Source organism: Trichosurus vulpecula, chromosome 1 (genome assembly GCF_011100635.1).
Source record: "Trichosurus vulpecula isolate mTriVul1 chromosome 1, mTriVul1.pri, whole genome shotgun sequence".
NCBI classification, from domain to species: domain Eukaryota; kingdom Metazoa; phylum Chordata; class Mammalia; order Diprotodontia; family Phalangeridae; genus Trichosurus; species Trichosurus vulpecula.
In genome coordinates, this window is record NC_050573.1 from 56,571,788 (window position 1) to 56,594,289 (window position 22,502).

The 22,502-nt window shown below is 41.8% G+C and overlaps 1 protein-coding gene across 1 annotated transcript in view; it reads right to left on the reverse strand.

The window, feature by feature from the left end:
- Nucleotides 1-4,990: 4,990 nt before the first annotated feature.
- The window catches only part of LOC118843036 (semaphorin-4E-like), a 52,700-nt gene continuing 35,188 nt past the window's right edge, over nucleotides 4,991-22,502 (reverse strand). Inside the window, exons 8-15 of the mRNA XM_036750423.1 lie at nucleotides 20,079-20,230; nucleotides 18,724-18,899; nucleotides 16,764-16,920; nucleotides 13,657-13,879; nucleotides 12,717-12,832; nucleotides 8,921-9,087; nucleotides 7,999-8,051; nucleotides 4,991-5,950 (exon numbers count right to left, since the gene is read on the reverse strand). Of these exons, the coding sequence (XP_036606318.1) occupies nucleotides 5,205-5,950; nucleotides 7,999-8,051; nucleotides 8,921-9,087; nucleotides 12,717-12,832; nucleotides 13,657-13,879; nucleotides 16,764-16,920; nucleotides 18,724-18,899; nucleotides 20,079-20,230 (1,790 nt within the window). The 3' untranslated portion in view covers nucleotides 4,991-5,204. The remainder of the gene's footprint in view (nucleotides 5,951-7,998; nucleotides 8,052-8,920; nucleotides 9,088-12,716; nucleotides 12,833-13,656; nucleotides 13,880-16,763; nucleotides 16,921-18,723; nucleotides 18,900-20,078; nucleotides 20,231-22,502) is intronic.

Genomic DNA, 22,502 nt, shown 5'->3' on the forward strand with positions numbered 1-22,502 from the left:
AGCACCTTTTTTTTTTACATATTCTACATAGAAGTTTATTTACAATTTAAAATATGCTTTGTAGAAGTGCTTAAATAGCAAAATTAAGCAATGCATAAGTAACAATCTTTAATTTTAAGTAACAGCTAAAAGCTCTGATAGAAGAATATCTATTAGATTAGCAATGAGGACATTTTCAGAAGACAACCTTACAGAGAAGTCTCTGCCCTCTGGTAGTTTCCAGCCACTTTTCAGTACTTCCAAGTTGAACACTTTCCAGTCTTTTCCTCTCTCTCTTTCTCTCTCTCTCTTTGTTAAGAGTTCCTGCTTTCTCTTCCTTTTTGCCCAACCATTTCAGATTTTAGTTTCTGGACCCTATAAACTGCTATAAACCTATAAAGTTTCTGCTATAAACTGCTATAGTTGCTTTTTGAATTTTCTAAAACCTTTTTCAGCTGCTGCTTAGTGACTGAAAAGATTGCATTTGTAATCTTCACCTTAAGATCATACAAAGAATGAATTTTTGTTGCCTTCATGACAGTTTTGACATGACCCCACAAGAAAGTCTAATGCATACAGATCAGGTGGCCAAGGTGGGCCAAGCAGGGGGGTCTCCTCTGCTGATCCACTGGTCTGAGAAAGTGTCATGCAGAAACTGTCAAATACCCAATGCATAAATGGCTGGGTGTCCCATATTGTTAAAATAAAAAAATTATTCAAAATTCACAAAATAAGTGTGAGAGAAATTTGCATCAACCTTTTACATTTTGGGGGGTAAGTTTGTAACATTTATACTTCTGGGTAAGTTTGTAACATTTATACTTCTAAAGTTATTAAAACTTAGAAAGGGAGTAGGACTCTTGGGATACCCTATGTTCTGTGATACTCTGTCTTACCTAGTTGCTTAATATATTTGTCAGATTGAATCACAAGTCTGTTCGTTTTCACGGTCACAGAACCTCAGAGTCAGAGGGGACCTCGGAGATTTTATCTCACTATGTAAATTGGAAAAGATTTTTTAAAATGGGAATAGCTGATGTTGTAATAGCCTCCTAATTGGGCTTCCTGTCTCAAGTCTTTGCCCTCTCTACTCCATCTTCCGCAGAGTTGCCAGAGTGATTTTCCTGAGGCATATATCTGATCATGCTACTCCCTTATTCAACGATTCCCTCCTGCCTGTGCAGGTGATCAAGAACCATGACCTCTGCTTGGCATTTAAAGCCCTTCCCAACCTGACCCCAACCTACATTTTCAGACATATGCATCCCAGTGTCTTTTGCATTGACAATTCTCCATGCCTGGAATGCCCTCCTTCACCCCTGCCTCTTACAAATCCCTTCTTTCCTTCAGAACACAGCTCAAACACCACAGTCTGTAGAAAGCATTTCCCAATATCCCCAACCTCTGCCCTGAAATTATCTCGCATATATCTAAATGTCTACTGTACATGTTGTCTCCCATGATAAAAGGTGAGCTCCTGGAAGGAAGGGACTGTTTAGGATGGTGTTTGGTGCACAACAAAAGTTGGTGGTTGATTAAGGTTTTCCTTATTTGGAAGCACAGGGGCCACTCCCAGGCCTAATGCCCCAAATGATCAGCGTAGGGGCTCTGATTTGTTCTGTTTCTAATCTGGGAGGGATTGATTTGCTCCTTTGGCCTCTGATCAAAGGGACTCACTACACTGGTCAGGACTTAACAGTTTGGCCTCCTGCTTCTCAGAACTCCTGAACTCAGGCAATCCACCACCCTCCATTAAATGCAATGCTTTGGTCACATTACTTCCCTGGAAGTAGAGATTGCAGGCAGGTTCCGCCACATCTGGCTATCACCAATCTCTTAAATACTAAATCTAATAGCCTTTTCTCAGACTCCCCAGGAGTGTTTGATGCTTGCCCACCTCCTTTTCCCAAATATTCTCTCTTCCCTGAATCTGTGATACCTTTTTTCTGGTTTTCCTCCATCTGCCTTGCAGAATCTTCATCCGTGCTCCACCCCCATTTGTCTATGTCCAGCCCCCATCTATCACCTGAACTGTGGATTATTAGCATCATCAGCGGCCTGGCCTTCCTTTCCCTCTGTATGCCCCACAGACTTTTCAAACCCATTATGCCTAGGAGCTTCTTCACTTGGCTGCCCCCTTTCTTTTTCCCCTGTTGCCGGTGAACTCCAAGTCAGCTTGCTTCTGGAAATAACGTACTGACCAACTGCCCTATTGCTCCACTCATCATCCCTTTGACTTCCCAGAGCAAAGTTCCTTAGCCATCCTTCCCCCATATTAGAGTATGAGCTACTGGACGGCAGGGACCGCTGGTTTTTGTCCCCAGTGCTTAGCACACAGTAAATGCTCCTTCACACCCAAAGCAGAAAGCACTACCTTTCCCCCTAAGCTCCCTATTTCTATTGGGGGTATCACCCTTCTTTCAGTCACCTAGGAGCCATCAACGCCTCCCTCTTCCCCACCTCTCCAAATACAAAGTTACTAAATCTTGTTAGTTCAGTTTCCCAGCATCCCTTGCATCTTCCCTCTCGCACAGCAGACACCATTAACCCCTGAGTTCAAGAACTCATCAACTCTCATTTGGACTATTATGATAGGCTCCTAATCGCTTTCCTTTTATCCACTCCATTCTCCACACAGCTGTTACACTGATTTCCCTAAAGTGCATCTGACCATTTCACTCCCAGCTTACCTCTACGATAAACTCTGCGTGGGAAGCCTTCAGAATCTGGTTCCAATCTCTTTCTAGGTTGATTTTTACGTTGTTTCCTCTCCTGAAGCTTGTGTTCCAGCCAGACCTGCCTAATTACTGGTCCCTGTACAAAGCGTTCCATCTCCAGCTTCCATGCACTGGCAAGTTGTCTCCCATGCCCAGAAGCTTCGTCCCATTCACCTCTGCCAAGAAAATCCCTAGCATCCCCCAAGCCTCATCTCAAGTTTCTTCAAATATGTTTCCTCATTGCCCCACTTAGCCCCTAAATCACTTTGTATTAATCTGTATGTTTTTCCCCCCAGTAGCATATAAGCTCAAGAGCAGGGACTGTTTCACTTTTGTCTTTACATCCCAAATGTCTGGCATAATGCTGGTGCTTAATAAATGCTGAATCTAATTTTAGATGATTTTTCTATTAACGTGACCTAAGTCAGAGTTAGCTTTTTGAGCCACCATATCACACTAATGGCTCACAGGAGCCAACGGCTCACGAAAATCCCCGGGTCTTTTTTATGCAAACTGTTGTCTAATCATACCTCCCTACTTGTGAAGGTGTTTTTTTTTTAACCTATGTATAGGAATCTACATTCATCCCTATTAAGTTACATCTTATTAAATTAGGCTCATCTGTAAGGATCTCTTTGGAGGCCCACCGTGCCATCCAATGTCAGCATCTGCTACCCACAGCTTTGATGAGTGCCCTCTCTCCCTCTCAGACTTCTTCTAGCACTTCCCTTCACATCTCTCTAATCTACTCACCACGTAGTAGTGAAATTCTCTGTATTGTGTCTTCCTGCCTGGAAGCTTCATGAAAGCAGACTTGGCTCCACCTGTCTTTGTGCCCCTCCCTTTGCCAAGCACAGTGCTCTGCACCAGGGACGCTGAAGGCACTCAATGAATCTATCGTCTCCATCCTGTAGATGTCCTGGGCCCAAAGACCCAATTGGCTTTCTCTTCTGCAGACTCACCTCTACTCCTCACTTTCCCCAGATGCCTTTCCTCTTCCATGAGGGGTGGGATGACATCAAACGCAATGCTTTGGTCACACTACTGAGGACCCAGACGATGCCACTGCCCTCTCGCCCACCTGACAAGCCTAGTTTCATCATCTGGTACAATCCTGCCCTTTGGGTCTCAGCATCTCTGCTCAGGAGGGGCTCCATGGCCGCCCCATAGACAGCTTGGCACTTTCTGGGCACAGAGCTATGGCTTTGAGTCAATCTCTTCTGCCACTGCCCCCATGTTTCTGGAGAAATCCCTGCAACTGTAGACTATTATAAAGTGTTTTTGAGGTGACCTGATTGGATAGCTCCAATGTTAGGATCTCCCCAATTTGCACAAAACTGTTTTCATTCGTGTGGTGAGGCTGAGGAGGGAACAGCCGGGGCTCCCTTCCTGCCCTTCTCTCCCACTCCTCTTTCGTGGATGTGTTAATGAACAGCTGGGGAACAGTGAACAGGAGGGAAAAGGGGAAGGAACTGAGTGCAGTGATGGCTGTTTTTAATAAGTTTTGTCAGTGGGCTCCCATTTTGGCAGCATTTGTTATGGTACACCAGAGGCCCTGGCTTGTGGTGCACCAGTGTTCCAAGAGTTTGATTTGAGTGACTCAGAAACAAAGAAAAGAGCATGATTTCCCCCCAATGCAAGGAATCTGTGTATGATGGTCACCAAGTGGAAAGTCGCATTTGGAGTCTCCCTTTTTCCTCTTCCCCTCTCCCTTTGTCTTTCTTTCAAGAAGTTTGGGGACCTGGCAGCCAGCCCCACCTTTTTTTCTTCCCAATCAAAATCCCAGGCACTGAACAGACTAGGAAACATCTGCTTCCCAGGCAGCTCAAAAATGGGAGAATGTGAACTGTGTGTACAGGAAACAGAACAGAGAATTTTTTAACCCTTTTCAAGGCTGAGCTGAGGCAAGCCACAAATTCTAGGCCTTCTTTGAGGAAGGTCAGTGAAAACATCTCTCCTCTATAGCCACAAGACTCCTGAAAGGCCCCTGATGGTTTTCGGGAAGAGTGGGGCACAGGACATCTTCATCACTCTCATAATGGATCATTTCTCTACTGCCTGAAGATTTACAGAATGCTTGTCTCACAGCAATACTTTCAGTAAGGCCTCGCAAGTATTATCCTCCATATTTCTGCAAGTGGAGAAGCTGAATCTCTGGGAATCTAGTGTTACATAGTATTATATTAAGTGTTGGAGCCAGGATTGGAACCCAGGTCCTTCCTGACTGCAAGTCTAGTAGTTTTTCCACTAAACCACATTAAATGACGTGATAATAGAAAACAGGGATTGGGAACCAACTTTCCAAAACATTTTTATTCTTATCTCTGTCTTTCTCTCTCATCTGTCTCTTTCCCTCTTTTTTCTTTTTCACAGATCTAAAGATGTTTTAAAGATTGGGGTGTATGTCAGAAAACGAATCTGGGCCTGCTAGTGCAAACCAGAGGAGCATCAGTCTTCTTTGCCTCTATTTGCCTCTGGGGGTGGGGTGTGCCTGACCTCCCTCAGTCTCTACACTTTGGAACATTCCTTTACTAGAGTGGTCTGCAGAGCAGTGGGGCAGCATGGGGGGCATTTCACAGCCCGACTGTTGCTGGCACCAGCATTCTTGGAGGTACCTTCTGAGGAAGAAACGACAAGTGGCAGCAGAGAGGAGGAGCTCTTGATTGTCAAGGTCACCTGCTTTCGAGGACCTGGCTCCTCAGTCTCTAAGGGAGGATCTCCCAAGCTATCTATTTTTATTGTATTTGTGGACTTTTCTTGGATCCCAGAGCGCAGACACACAAGCCCCTTGACAAAATTCCAGGAGAGCAAGGAGAAAAAGAGAAAGGCAAACAATGAGATGAATATTTTGGAGAGGAGCTTCTCGTTCTGGGTTCCCCAGTGGGCAGGGTCCCTATAATTGCTGGAACCAGATTTAAAGCTTGGAGGAGCCGTTTCTGCTTGAGGCCACCCTGAGCTGCCTTTCACCAAACTCATCAAACTTTCAGACCAAAGGTTAAGGACGTAGCTTTCCACAGTGATGGATAATTCTCTCCCGCCAACTTTTTCCACAGACTGACAATCATAGCGTCCAGTATCGGCCTCTGTTATATTAAACACCAACAGGCCTTGATGGTAGAGAAGGTATTTTGTTTCTTCTGCTGGAAGATGTTTTCCATTGAACAGCCACAGTGTAGAGGCCAGGTTGGACAGGGGGGAGCATCTCAGCTGGCTGCTATGCCCGGCTGCCACAACAACATTTTGAATGGGCATGTCTGAAAGCAAGCATGAAGGGAAGAGTAGCAAAAAAGAATTTTAATCAGAGTTACAAAGAATGAAGTATACTCTATTAATATGTGACAAGCCCCCTTGGGTTTTGGGGTATACTGAAGTTTGGTACACTTAAAGCTACTAACTAGAAATTCTTTCACATGGTAGTGGGGGAGGGTAGTGGTGGCAGCAGTGGGACAAGGACAGTTGTGGGGAGGGAAGGTGGTAGCACAGAGGACAATTTGAGAATGCAAAAGAGCCAGGAGCGAGAGCAGCCCATTCTCCAGAGAAAGCTACCTTTGCCCTCTGTTGGAGTGGTGCCAAGGTAATAAGACCTTGGAAGTGGGGCTAGGTTAGCAAGTAGGATTATAGTACATGGCACATATCACTGGAGTACCATGGGGCAAAGCGATAGTGGTTTGTAAATAGCAATGTGTATTTCTTTGGATGTCATTACCCTGGGCCAAATCCCGGATGATCCCATCCTAGTTACAGCTCTGGATGCAGTGACCTCAAAGACAGCTAGGTGGCACCATGGTGCACAGAGAGCTGGGCCTGGAGTCAGGAAGGCCTAAATTAAATCCAGCTTCAAACACTTATTAGCTGTATGATGCTAGGTAAGTCCCTTCACCTCTGTTTGCCTCAGTGTCTTTATCTGTAAAATGACGATAATAAAAGCACCTATTCTGAAGGGCTGTTGTGAGGGTCAAATGAGATAACATTTGTAAAGCGCTTACTTAGCACAATGTTTGGCACACAGTAGGTACTACATAAATAACTGTTTATCTCTTTTTCCCAAAGATCCTAAGAAGTGCTGAAGCTTAGACTCCTAGGAAGTTCACAGAGTTCAAAGTGAAAAAGGATCAAAACCCTAGGGCTTTCCAAGTATAGTTCACCTAGTTCAAACCCCTGGCACATGAGCCAGCCCCCTCAACCAAACATGCACAACTTTGTATGTGAACATTTTACAAGCGAACGCCTCCAGGAATGAATAATGTACTGCTCGAATCCTATCAAGATTGGATTGTAATCACTCCTTCTGTTGGAAGATCCAGACTGGGACTATCTCCTCAAAATGAGAGGTATCCCCTAGCTCCCCCTAATGTTGTAAACATGATATTTAGTTAAACATGAGAGCCCAGGTTCACCACGAAAAGCACTTCTGCAGCAAGTGGAGTTTTGATAGCTGTGAGGTGACTACAGAACTCCCCAAACAGGAAATTGAAGAAGATCCTTCGGACAAGGGGAAAATAATGTCTATACTCTAAAAATTCATGTGCCAATTGCATGAGATCAGTAGCTGCAGGGCAGGAATCCAGATGTAGGAATAGCATTCCTTGAGGTTTAGATGCACAGAGATCCGCTTAGAAGGCCAGTCCCTCATGACGGTATAAAATGGGTCATTCTGAGAATCATCCATCATAAACTTAGGAAAACTGGCTCTCCGAAGGAAGGCCAAAGGAGGAACTGAACCTGGACGAAGAGCCTAAGGGGTGAGAAAAGAGAACTTGGCCTAATTCTTAGTGATGCCCCCAGGTGGCTGTGGCCCAGATACTGGCTTGTTTAGAGTCTGTAAGCAGCCTCTTTCTCAGAACTCTGATTAGACTCCTTCACAATACACTGGGGTGGAGGTTTAAATCTGGGCTGTTTTCCTAAAAAATGGCCCACAGTAGGCAGAGGACTATGCGTACTCCGTGGGCTCTGTAGTACTGACCAGCACCATGGGAAAGGGTTGACAGTAGTGACAACCCTTCCTCATCCTTCCTGGGGAAGGATGTCAGCTCAGGGGGTCACACTTCGGCATTTGCCTCAAGATTGGCTCTTTGAAACACAAGAGTGAAATGGCCCAGAGCCTGGAGGGGCAGCAAACTTTCCTAGGACTCTGGTTTAGACCAGTTTGTGCTTGGCCTGATACTCTTTCGAACCTGCTTTTAAAATTCAGTTTACCCAGAGGGACAGCTCTTTGAAAAGCCACAGCTGGAGGACAGACAGAGAGCAGTGCACCTGAAGGAGCAGAACATTTCACATCTTGTACAAGGAAGTTTTTACCTACCCACTTCAGGACACTCTGACACATCTCCACTTTTAATATTCTGAATTAAAACTCTAAAAAAAAGAAGAAAGTATGATTGATTTGTTGATTCATTTTTCCATTCAGAGAGGTTCTGTGATGCAGTGACACAGTGTAGAATTCAGCAGGACTGGGAGGCCTGGGGCAGGGATCCTGACCCGGCTGCTTCCTGCCTGTGTGACCATTTGGGCCTCAGACTCCTCCCCAGTCAAATGAGGGGGTGGATTTGAGGACCTCAAAGGTCCCTTCTATTCTAAATCCATTACCCTAGAATCAATGATCCTAAGAATTCCCCACAGTCACATGAATAGTGAAGTGATTCCAACTCAGGTTTTCTTGACTCCAAGTCTAGGGGTCTGTGTCCACCTTTCGGTTTCTGGAGTGCAAGCCCTGACCTTATCCTCAGAGTGCTCATGGGCCGCCCACGGCCGGCCTACACAAAAGGCAGCACAGGAGAGTGGGAATGGCCTTGGCAATCAAAAGATTTGGACGTCCCAGGCCTGCATCTGCCTCTCATTAGCCATCTGATCCCAGGCAAGTCACTCAGTCTTTTTGGGCCTCTGCTTCCTCAACTGTAAAATGGAGATGCTAGTACGTGCACTCCCTCCTCCCCAGGACTGTTGTGCAGAGTCACTGTAAACCACATGGGGTGGGGGGGGGGTGGAGGGGTATATCAGCTGTTATTATTACTAGTCTCTCACTAGAATTCTCTTTATCTTTTCTTCCCTCTCCCCCTCACCTCAGAAAGGAGAGTAAAATGTAAGTTTCAAATGGTCAAATGTAAGTTTCTTGAATCTGGATCCATGGCAGCTAGTACTGGGTCTGGCAAACAGCAAGCGTTTAATAAGTGACTGCTGCTGCTGAATCTTGGCCACGGGCTTCAGGCAGGTGTACTCCGACTTACTCAGAGTGGTTAGTGTAGTCCACTGCAGAGACACACTGGTTCTGGTTCTGGGACCAAGCACAGTACGGGTCTCGAGATAAGATGCAGTCTAGGCAGTGCTGGTATCGGCCGCACACAGCAATGGGAACCTGAACCACCCGACTAGATGATGCTAAATATAACACGCCCTGAAAATGTAAAATAAATAGATCAGGTTTTTCTTGATGGGGGAATGGTGAGTGTTAGAGGCTTCTGAGGAAAATTTGCACACACAGGTTGTTGCTCACATTAAAAACAGACCAGTAAGAGTATATGAGAATAGTGGAAAATTATTGTGCCATAAGAAATGTTGAAAGAGATAATTTCAGAGAAACCTGGGAAGACTTATATGAACGATACAGACCAAAGGAGGCAGGAGAATATATTATACAATAACGACATTATAAAGAAAAAATAACTTTAAAAAACTTGAGAACTTTGGTTAACGCAGTATGATGATGAAACCTGCTCCCCACCTCCTGCCAGAGTCCAGATAATGGACTCGAGGTGCAGAATGAGACATACATCTCTGGACATGGCTAATGTGATTTGTTTAACAGTGCTTATTTGCTACAAGGTTTGTGCTTTTCTTTTCTTTTTGGTTGTAGAAGGAGCTAAAAATGACTGAATAAAAATTTAAAATATCTCTTCACAGATGTGTTATATCAACAAGTATTTAGCCGGTTAGAGAACTGTGTTACTAGCAATTCAATTGCAAATCAATTCAATGTGCCTTTATGAAGTGGTCCTAGGGAGAGAGACAAAAATGAAAAATAAGGTTGATCAGATGAAGGTATAGAGACTTAGCTCTACGATCATCAAGCAGCTTAGCTCAATTACAGAGCGTCAGCCTCTGACCCTGGCCCCAGACTCCGGTCAGACCCTGACCTTGCCCTGAGGAACAGCCACCCAGGCATTCTGCTGATTACAAAGGAGAGTGAGGAGAGAACGTAGGGATGACTCAGGATCGATCTGTCCTCATGACCTGAAAAACAACCGAAGTTCAATGCCAAAGCAATGACAACACGATGGTGGGTCAGCAGCGTTTACATACAAGGACAGGACACGACTATCCCAGTTGATGTTTCATAATGCAAATAGAAAAGACTGCTTAAGTTTGATAGGGCCGCAGACAGAGGACACTTTCTCACTCTTTGGCTTCTCAAAGTCATTTACAGGGATTCCGCCGTCACCCGTCTCCCTCTTTTTTTTTCCGACTCGGCGGTGACCACCGGTCCTGACTCTTACCTGCCATTCTTCACAATGAGCCTATAAGAGGCCTTTCATAATCCAAGTCGTTAGCGCTCCCCCAGCTTGAAATTACCTCGTATGTGTTTTGTTTTCCCTTTGCTATGAATTATAAATCAGGAAGTGAGCATAGACTTAGAGATGGAAAGAAACTCAGAGGTCACTGAGTCCAAACTATCATTTTACAGATGCGGAAACTAAGGCCCAGAGAGGCCGAGGGATCTGCCAGGATCACAACACTCGGAAGCGTCTGAGACACGATTCTGATTCAGGCCTTTGAACTCCGAGTCTGACATTAACCACTATACCAGTGTCCCCCCCGGAGACTGTAAGTTCCTTGAGGGCAAGGACCATTTCATTTCTGTCTCTGTCTCTCCAGGACTGGCGTAGCACCTCGACCAAATGAGGCACCTGATAAATGTTTGTCAAATTGAATCAGTGAGATCTGATTTAATGCTGGACTTCTTTTTTCTCCACACATTGCCAGGCATTCAACAAAGATTTCTGGATGTTAGTCCCTTTACTTTGGTTTTCTCCCTTCTTTACTCTTCCTCTTTCCTCCTGCTTCCTTCTTATGAGTCAACAGTCTATGATAGTACTAAGCTCCACAGGTCTAAGCTTTCAAGACCACGACGGTTACTGATCTCTCCTTGCTGGATCTCCTTTATTAACTCGGCCATGGAATACTTAACAGCTTGAATTATATAGCTGGAACTCAGAAATGCTGGTCTGGAGTTGCTGGGATATGGACTCCTCCAGGCACAAGGGGACATCAGGAAAATTTTGGAGTAAAAGAGAAGAAATGAATGTTTCTATAGTAAAATAATCCCATACATGATCCATACTTTGGATGTATACAGCATTTCACAATCAGTATTTTAGAGGGCAATCATCCTTAGCATTATTTTTTACCACAGAATTCCTACTCATATAGCGTGGAACACCAGAGGTCTACGGAAAACAGTTTAGGAAATGCCTGAGTAACAACAATAAAGTAATTTCAATTTACTTCAATAAAAAGTCACCGTACCAAAATATCTGTGAATCCAAGACCAAAAATGAAACAGTCCTTGCTCTCCTGGAGCTTATGTGGGCGTATCCTCAATATACACACTAATGAATAAACAGAAGGTATTTTGTGGAAGGAGAGAGGATTAACAACTGTCAGACTCAGGAAAAGCTTTAGAGTGAAGGTGATGCTTGAGGTAAAACTGGAAAGATTAGCATCAGGGAGGAAGGGAGGTGAGGAGAAGAAAACGTGCTTCATTCTGTATTCTGAGTACATCAGCTTTCTCTCCTGTCTCTATGCTGATCAGAGTTACTAAGTCTTTCAAAGTTGATTATCTTTACAATACTGCCATTGTTCTTCTGGTTATACTTACTCCACTCTGCATCAGTCAGTGACAGGTTAGATCTACACCTTAGGTTGCTGATTTTGGCAGCGACATGGAGAATCAAAGCGACCAATGAGGAGGCTAGTACATGAGTTTAGGCAAGAGGTGATGAGGGCATGAGTGTGAAAGAGTGGTGCTTGTTATGAGCAGAAAGAAGACAAGTACTAGAGATATTACATTCCACAAGGCTCTGAACAAAATGTGTTTCCATCAACTAGGGAATGGTTGGATAAACTGTTGAATATCAGAGTAATGAATTATCATTGTGCTGTAATAAATGATGAATGTGAGACATTCAGAGATACATGAGGAAGTTTACATTAACTGATATAGAGTAAAATAAAAAATAAGAAGAACCAGAATGACTATGACCATTAAGTGAAGAGATTACTAAAAGGAAGCCAAACCCTGAATAAATGAAGACTCAATAATGATAAAAAATAAGACAGTCATTTTTAAACATAGTCAATGTGTTGATTTGTTTTGCTTGACTATATACATTTGGTACAAGAGGGCTTCCACTGAGGAGATGGGGAGAAGTTGGGCTAATGGGTTCTGACAGATGTGACAGTGAAAGACTTCTTTCTAGGAAAGAAAGAAGCTCTAGGCTTTGCAGCTCTGGAGCTGGAAGAGAGCGGGACACGTTCCCCACACGTGTGCCTCACTTCTACTGTTTGTGCCCACTCTTTCCAGGGATACTGTGTTTTTGTGGCAGAGTGTGCCGTGCTCCAGATTTCTGTGGAGAAATAAACTACGTTCTCTTTCTAAACATGTTGGCTAAGAGTGAATGGAGTCTAATGGGAAGCATATCAGTGGAGGTTTGAGAGCTAATGGTCTAGAAGGGCTATGCCTTAGAACCTGGAGGAAGTAGTGCTACATCATTAAAAAAAATTATTAAATAAATAAAAGGAGCTCCCCAAAATAACAAAGATGATTTTGTTACTTAAAACCCAAAGTAATAGAACCCAGGAGACATTCATCAGTCTGTCCTCATAGAAGAAAAGCTATTATAGAGTATCTACTTGGGCTAGGTAGGTTTTCAATGACTAGAATGAAAAGTAACAGATAATAGACAGGTGGTTAAGAGATGATGGTATACAGTACATTCATGATTTTAGAGTATGAACTAGACTTACTTTTTCTGCAGACAGTTTGAGAGACTGCACAGATTCTGGTGTCTGGAACAGCTGCAACTCCTCCACAATGAACATATCCCCATCACAGTTGAGAGCCTTGTGCAAATAGCCATTGTCTGCATAACACCAAATGCATTTTAAAATATGTGAAATAGGCACGAAGCATGTTATAGTTTTAAACGTCACTGAAATTCACATTTAATATTAAAGCAAAACTTTAGAAAAAAGGGAAGAAATGGAAGCAAAACAGCTTCCTGTTGTTTCTTGAACTTTTTTATCCAATCACTCCCCAGATGATGGAGACACACTTTGTTCAGAGCCTTGTTAAATGTACCATGTCTAGTATCTGTCTTCTTTCTATTCACACAACTACACTGACCACAAATCCTGAGCCCAGTAGAATAAAAAAAAGGTTTACTCTCAATGACTGGTATAGCCAATAGAGTTGGAATTTAGTTGAAAATTCTTTTTGTATCAAGAAAAAGTGCATCAAGGATCTAAGACGATTCCAAAAGGCTCATGATGGAAAATGCTACCCATATCTAGGGAAAGAACTATGGAGTCTGAATGCAGATCAAAGCAGACTATTTGCTCTTTTTTTGTTGTTTTTTGTGTTTTCTTTCTCATGGTTTTTCCCTTCTGTTATGATTCTTCTTTCACAACATGACTAATGTGAAAATATGTTTACTATGATCATACATATATAGCCTATATCAGATTTTATGCTGTTTTAGGGAGGGGGGAGTGGAGGGAGGTGGGAAAAATTTAGAACTCAGAATCTTGTAAAAGGGCATGTTGAAAACTAAAAATAAATTAACTTTTAAAAATTAGAACTGAAAAAAAGAACAGGAGCATCGAAACCATTTCCCCGTGGCTGTGAAAATCTCTTTAGATTAAGAATTCATATTCAATTCTAAACCTCTTCCAAAGAATCACTTACCTGTGGTTAGGAATAACACATCATAGGCTCTTTTATCCAGGCCAATTATTCTGTCTACCACAATCTTAGTATAAATTGAGCCTCTTTTTAGTAACACAGGCGTACCCCCAATTGGATGAAGGGCACTGTCCAATAATGGGTGGTCTCTCACAAACTGTAGGGTTTTATCAGGCAAATCAAGAGAAGTGTTATATCCAATGCTCCGAGCAAAATTATCAATGCACTAGAAAAAGAACAAGAGATGTATAATTACAACTATTTCTTATTTTGTAACTGCTCAAAATAAGTACTACATTGGGAAAGGCATAACTTCTAGACAAGAAGCAACATTTATTATGTGGAATACTCAGTAAAAACCTACATGCTATAAGTATTTACTGCCTCATAAAAAGAGAATTGAAATAAAGGTAGATGGAATGCAGATTGGTGGGCCTGTTAATGTAATGGCCATTGTTAGACTGTATAGGTCTTTCTTCTCTTAAAGAAAGAATGGGGGTGGGGGTGGGGGAATGAGAGGGCAGGGGGGTGGTGGTGGTGGTGCAGCTAGGTGGCACAGTGGATAGAGCACCAGCCCTGGAGTCAGGAGGACCTGAATCTGGCCTCAGACACTTAACTAGCTGTGTGACCCTGGGCAAGTCACTTAACCCCAACTGCCTCAAAAAGAAAGAAAGACAGAATGACAAAAATCTGAACATATATGCTCGGTAGCCTGGGACACAGGAGACCTGGGTTATAGTCCAGATCTCTCACTAACTTACCACATAACCCTGAGCAAATCACATAATCCCTCTGAATCTAAAAGGAATGGTTTGGACTATATAATTTCAAGTGTGCCTTCCCATTCCAAAGGTCTCTGAGCCAGGAGCCAGGGATTTTAAGAAGAGTTTAACATTCATCTGACCTTGCATACTAAAGGCGAAATCTTGTGTCACTCTGTTTGAATTAAATAATGTCAAAGAATCTCCAAACCTCAGTTAGAAAGGACCTTGGGATCATCTGGTCCAACCCACCTCCAAGAGTCTTTCCAATTCTGAGATTCCATGAACAAGAATAGCCACTATAACAACCCTAAGAAGGGCATCTAGACAACCCATAAAAGGCTAGCCATTTTATCAGACACTACTGAGGGTCTGTTCATGGGAAAGGCTGAAACAATGCTTTGGTTGTGAAAGCCTCCATCCCCTTAGATTCTTCATGGCTCTCCTACTATGACAGTCTGGGGAACCAGGCAGGACATTTCTGTAGCTCAAGAAATCTTGGAGGCGGAGGGCAGTGGGGTCAATGGGAGGCGGAGCAATAGAGAAAGAGGTATAAAGGGTAAGAGAAACTAAGATTACCACATTTGGATTGGTATAAGACCTTAGGCAATAGGGGTGGAGGAAGAAAAGCCATTTCAGAATTACTGGTTCAAAACAGCTGTGCTCTTTATTTTTCAGGGCATGCCTCCCAAGGTTAAAAGTAAACGAAGCCTTCTTAGTTTTTCATGACTAGTGACAAAAAAACCAACTGGGAATAATAACAATGGTAATAAATAATATTAAAAAATTCCGTGAAAGTCAACTACAACAATGTTTTTTATTCTGTGAAAACACTGAATCAAGATGCAAGGCCACTTTACAGAGATCCTTCTGATACTTCAGTAAATATAAAGCCCCCGAATGGAGTCTAGGACAGACTTTGTTCAAGTTGGTTTCTGCTTCACAGTGAACACTTAATTCAAGTGGTCCCTTTTATTTTGAGCAAGTCATGGAAGAAATGAGACTCAGGCCTATTTCCAAAGCATATTGACTGTTAAAAGTATGCCTCTGATCAGTAAATGTGACTAAAATACATAAAACAAATGTGGTCTTAATACCAACACCAAGGAAAAAGAAAGGGAACTATAGACCAATATTATTAATGAATACAGATTCAAAATTTTAAATAAGCCTGGCAGAGACTACAGCAATTTATAAAAAAAAAATCATTCACTGTGATCAAATTGGGATTATGTCAGGGATGCAAGGATGGTTCAACATTAGGAAAACATCAACATAACCATATCAAAAATAAAAGTGTCTAAAACCACATGATGTTATCCATTGATGCAGAAAAGTGTTGTTGATAATAACACTCATTTATGCCCTGCTCACTTCTAACCTGGTTCCATTAATTAGGCTGACATTCCAAGTTCTATGTTCTAAGTTCCTCCTGACTCAACTGGGTTTGTTTTTAACCTCTGTTCCAGCTGTCTTCTTATTCTGCAGATTCCTTCATTTCTATGGCCCCCTCCTCTGAAGCTAAAACTTCCATTTGAGAAAATGCCAGCCACGTGCATTTTTACCCTAGCTCTACTCCTGATTTTTTGAACTTTTCCACCATGTCCCACCCAGCACTTGGCACAGTGCCTGGATGCCAAAATGCCTAAATCCCGTACAACATAGGTGTAACAGGATCTTTTAAAAATATCATAATAAGCAGTTATCTAAAACCAGCAGCTATTGTCATATGTTTTGGGGGAAAGACTGGAAGCTTTTCCAATAAATACAAGAGTAAAGTAAGGATGACTTCTTTCTCTCATCTTATTTGACATAGTTCTAGAAATACTAGGGACAGCAAAATGACAAAAGGGAGAAATTAAAGGTATAAAGACAGGCAACGAGGAGACACTATCCCTATTTGTGGATGACATGATAGTTTACTTTAAAAAAATCCTTGAGTATCAGCCAACAAACTAATTGAGACAATTAACAGCTTCAGGAAAGAAGCAGGACACAAAACAACGCTACAAAAAAGTGATTAAAATGAAGCAAGGCATACGTACTATGTACTGTGGGGGCCAGAAGACCTAAGTTTTGGTTCCATCTGTTACTAACTTGCTATGTGACCTTGAATAAGTCATTTTACCCAATTGTGTTCTATAAGTTTCCGTTTGCTCATTAAGATACCTGACAATTCTGATATTTTATGTTCTAAGTGCCCTTCCCAGGCTGACATTTTATATTCTACGCTCTAAGTCCTAAGTTCTCTTCCAGCTCAGATACCTTCTGTTCTGTTCTGTGCTTCTATGGCTGGATTGGTTATTCTGATACTGTTTTCTCCCCTAAAGGAAATAAAAGAATATTTACGGCACCAGGTCGAGGGACGGGAACTTCTCCTCTGTACATCACCCACTTAACATGAGAATTTTCCATGGTTATAAGTCCTTTGTATTTTCCTTTGGAGAAAACATCTTGAACTGTTTTCATACTGTAAGCACAAACTGCGGTGGTATCCAACTTCCCCCTAAGAACATGCGGGGGGGGGGGGAGGAAAGTAGAGGGAGTTATAATTTTTGCATCATTGCAGGAAGGAAGTGTGTTAAAGCTGAAATAACCTTCCAAGGAGCATATTGCTACCTGTTTTCTTTGGCCACATTTTAGCTTCTACTAAAAATAATCTTCTTATTCAAAGGAAAAGGCATGAAATGTCTTTTGGATGGATTGTGATATTATTTAAAGTCCCCATAGCCCCATACTCCCAGTGACTATGTCTGTAGAACTGTGTAGGTCAGTTGCCTGTAAGGGTATCTCTTTCAACTGCCTACTCTCTTCTGTTCCCCCGTGGTGAGATATACTGAATCACAGCCACCCTACTATGCACTTGGGAATCCTATTCTCCCACAAGAAGACAGGTGGGGCTTCAAGAGTGCAGTAATACAGCACTAAAGAGTAGTGTGGGGGAAAGAAGGGTGGATGTGGAGTCCCAGAACTTGAGTCCTGGCTACCAGTATATCCTGAACGAGTCATTCCCCCTTCTCTGGTCCTCGGTTTCCTCATCTGTAAAATGAAGAAGCATGCCAATCTCTGATTAGCTAGTCTGATAGACTAGATTTCTATGGTCTTTTATAATGCTGATATTTTCTATATGTCAAGCTAGGGTATATCCAGAGGAAGCAGATCTTGGTCAGAAGGGGAAGGGACTAAAGACCATGCCATATAAAGATTAATTCAGAAAAACGGGGATGTTTAATCTGGGGAAGAAAAACAGTCTTTTCCTTTTTTTTTTGGAGGCAGTCAGGGTTAAGTGACTTGCCCAAGGTCACACAGCTATTAAGTGTCTGCAGCCATATTTGACCTTAGGTCCACCAGATTCTTGGGCTGGGACTCTACTTACTGCACCAAGCTACCCCAAGAAGTATTTTCTTGAAGGAAAGAAGGAAAAGGGAAAGGGAACAACATAACTGTCTTCAAATACTCTGCCCTGTGGAAAAGGCATGAGACCCTGAGTACAGAACTAGGGGCAATGTGTGGAAACATTAGGTGTAAACTAATGAGCAATAAGAGCTACTATCCAGAAGCAGAATAGACTGCATCAGGAGGTAGTGGGTTCCTCCTTGTTGGAGATGAAGTGCAGACCATGCGACTACTTGTTATCAATGTAGCAGAAGGGATTTCCATTGAACTATGAGTTGGATACCCAAAGGACTATAAAACTGCATACCCTTTGACTCAGCAATACCACTACTAGGGCTATCCCTCAAGAAGATCAAAGAAAAAGGAAAAGGACCCATATGTAAATATAGTGTAAATATAAAAATAATTATAGTAGCTCTCTTTGGGGTGGCAAAGAATTAGGAATTGAGGGTATGCCCATCAATTGAGGAATGGGTGAATGAGCTATGATACATAAATGTGATGGCATACTATTGTCATATAAGAAATGATGAAGAGGATGGTTTCAGAGAAACCTGAGAAGACTTACATGGACTGATATGAAAGTTATGTGAACAGAACCAGAGAACAATCTACATAATAAGAGTAATATTAAGGAAAATCAACTGTAAAAGACTTAGGAACTCTGATCAATACAATGATCCATCAAACTCCAAAGGACTCATGATGTAAAATGCTATCTAACTCCAGATAGAGAACTGATGGATTTAGAGTACAGAGTAAAGTATATTTTTCCTTTAATTTTTCTTGCCATTTCTCCCCCACCACCCCACCAGAACATGGCTAATGTGGAAACAGTCTATCTCATAGATAAACAACCCAGCTTGAACTATTCCAGCTTTTCAGGGGCACAAGAAAAAACTCTACATCTTACCACTGCTGCATAAAAATCCCATAAAAGACAGTTTCTCTCCAGTTCCCTGTCTTAAGTAAAAAGACATCCTGAACAATGTTAAAGTGGAAATCTGACTCTGGAAGAGAACAGATGAGGCTGGCTTTTAAAAATGATGTCCATCTCTTCTGTAACAGTCGTTTTCCCCCGAGGTCACCCTATAGGAAGAAAAATGGCCCAACTCAGAGAAAACACAGACTACTGTTGAATAACAATGGAAGATGAAAAAAAGTTTGGATGAAAACAAAACCACACACAAGCACAAATCCAATGGCATTATCATCCTAGTTAAAAATGGCTCCACTTATAATACAATTTTAAATTTCCTAGACAGAAGGAATAAATTTGCCTGACCCAATGATAATCAATATTCTGGAACTAAGATAAAGAATGACCCAAAAGACCAAAAAAGGATTTAGAATGAAAGGTGATGGGGAAAGGCACAGAATTCTAGGACTTTAGAACAGTATAGGACCTTAGAAAATGTCTAATTCAACCTCTTCTTTTGCAGGAGGGGAAAATGAGGACCAGAAAAGTGATGTGACCTGTTCTAGGTCATAAAGAGATTGGTGGTAAAACCAGAGCTAGACTCCAGATAACAAGGCCTTCCAGGAGCTACATATGCTGAAGAACGAGAACAAAAACTTGTAGGACTTTAATGAACAGGGAAAAAATGAGGAGCTAAGGATCCTTTCTTTTCTTGGTGTGCCACAGGCATAGACGAGGCATTCAAAAACAAGGAATAGATGATGAATCTCCTCCCATTCCCCATTACATATGCCTGAATCTGTGAATGATTCAAATTTTAGAATAATGAAAAAGTTTAGGTTTTCTGTGCTTTTATGATGATACAACAACAATGTTAACTGGTATCACAAAAACAGGACGTGATAAAAAATAATGAAATGGAGTAGGGGTAGAGTTATTTTCATAGGAATAATGCCAGAGAGAGATGGAAGAGAAAAACAGATAGAAGAGTTTCCAGCTGAATCGCCTCTCTTTTCCTTTTACTCCTGTCTTATCTTCCCTCCCTTCTCCTTCCATCCTCTTTTCTCTGCTCTGCCTTCCAAAAGGACACAAGAGAGGTTTTGAGGGACACTGTGGCAGGGTTTGGCCATCATGTCTTAGCTCTGTTATCATGAAAGAGTAGTGGCTTCTCCATGTATGTTTCTCTATGTTCTTTGTTCATAGCATGAACTGGCCTAGGGATCAATCAATGAATCACTGTGCATAAACTGAGCATATGCTCCACGTTCAGGACTTTCTTTGCTTGCTCCATACATAAGAGTTTGTTCTCTGCACAAATAAGCAAAATGTCTTCACCACCAATTACTCACTTTGCAGACACGAGCAATTCTTGAAACTAGAGGTTTCTCATAGAATTCAAATTCAATAGCTGTTTCAGTGAAGAATACATAAATTTTGTCATCATCTCCATCAGCATTTTCCTTGCTCTCTTGTATGAAATCCATATGAATAAATCTGGGCTCTGGAATGAAAAAGCCCCATGTGTTACTGCACAAATTTTATTACAAGCCCAGGAAGTAAAGCCAAAACAGAGGGACTATTCACCTTTCTGTGATACTGTCCCACACATTCTCTTGCCTGTGGGTTTTTGCTGATACTGTTTCCCATCCTGGGGGATGACCCACTCATTTCTTGCTTTTGAAATCCTGCCCATCATTCAAGGCCTAACTCAAGTGCCAAATTCACTATGCAATGTTCCCTGTTCTACTTCAGAAAAAGTGATCTCTCCTCTAATTTTAAGAACTTACCACTCTGGAGAAATGTAATTTTGCAGGATTATAGAATATTACTTATTGTTGGTGGAGTTGTGAACTGATCCAACCATTCTGGAGAGCAATTTGAAACTATGCCCAAAGGGCTATAAAACTGCACATACCCTTTGATCCAGCAATACCACTACTAGGTCTATATCCCAAAGAGATCATAAAAAAGGGAAAAGGACCCACATGTATAAAAACATTTATAGCAGCTCTCTTTGTGGTGGCAAAGAATTGGAAATTGAGGGGACACCCATCAATTGGAGGATGGCTGAATAAGTTGTGGTATATGAATGTAATGGAATACTAAATGATGAGCAGGTGGACTTCAAAAAAACCTGGAAAGACTTGCATGAAGTGATGCTGAGTGAAGTGAACAGAACCAGGAGAACACTGCACACAATAACAGCACCATTGTGCTATGACTGACTTTGATGGACTTAGCTCTTCTCAATAATGCAGTGATCTAGGACAACTCCAAAGGACTCATGATGGAAAATGCCACATCCAGAGAAAGAACTACGGAGTCTGAATGCAGATCGAAACATACTATTATCTTTTTTTTCTTTCTAGTGGTTTTTCCCTGTTGTCAGGATTCTTCTTTCACAACATGACTATTGTAGAAATATGTTTAATATGATTGTACATGTATAGCCTATATAAAACTGCATACCATCTTGGGGAGGGAAGAGAGGAGGGAGGGGGGAAAATTTAGAACTCAGAATCTTATAAAAATGAATGTTGAAAACTAAAAATTAATTTTTAAAAGAATTATAGAATGTTATAATTGAGAGTAACCTTAGGGCATAGAATATTAGAACTAAAAAGAAATTAAGATGAGAATATCAAAAGTTAGAACTGGATTATGTCTAACTGACATCCTCTGTGGTGACACAGAGGGTCTTCCAAACCTTTTCATTCCTCCTAAAACTTCCCATGCCACCCCTTTATACCTTTTTAGCTTGGGACTCGTCTTCACACTTCACTGAAGAAACTGAGGCCATTTGCTAGGAGCTCCTTCTTCCCTCTTCCTTATTGCATATTACTTAGATAGATATGCCTTCATTCCTGTGTCACATGAAGAGGTGCCAATGCAAACCCTTCTATGAATGCAAGTGAACCCTTTGTATCCAGTCTTCCCCCTCTAGCAGCCCTATTATTTTTTAAACATATTTCCACATTAGTCATGTTGTGAAAGAAGAATCAAAACAGAAGGGAAAAACTGTGAGAAAGAAAACACAAAAACCAAAGTAAAAACAGTATGCTTTGATTTACATCGAGACTCCATAGTTCTTTCTCTGGATGTGAACAGCATTTTCCATCATGAGTCTTTTGGAATTGTCTTAGATCCTTGCATTGCTGAGAAGAGCTAAGTCTATCAAGGTCAGTTATCGCACAACGTTTCTGTTACTGTGTATAATGTTCTCCTGGTTCTGCTCACTTCACTAAGAATCAGTTCATGTAAGTCCAGGTTTTTCCAGATTTTTTTGAAATCTGCCTAGCATCCGTATTCTTTTATTGATCTTCAGTCTCTTCCTATCTACTTGCTACTTCCTTGCTGCTTATAAACACAGACGTGTCTTCTGTATCCTTAAAACACTCCCTTGGGCCATCCATCCGTGCTATGATCCTACAGCTCTCTTCTCTTTCATGGCTAAACTCCTTGAAAAGACTGTCTATAATTAGTACTTCCACTTCTTTTCCTTTTCCTTCCTTTTTAACTCTGAAGTTCATCTTCTGACCTCATTCAGCTGTAACCACTCTCCAAAGATCTCTTAATTGCCAATTCTAGCAGACTTTTCTCAATTCTCATCCTTAGCCTCTCTGTAGCTCTTTACATTTTCACTGTTCTGCTTGATGCTTTCTCTTCTCTAGGTTTTCATGACACTTCTGTTTCCTGGCTCTCCTACCTATCTGGCTGCTCTTTTTCAGTCTCTTTTGGCTCTTCATTCAGATATAACTAAAACTATAGATGTT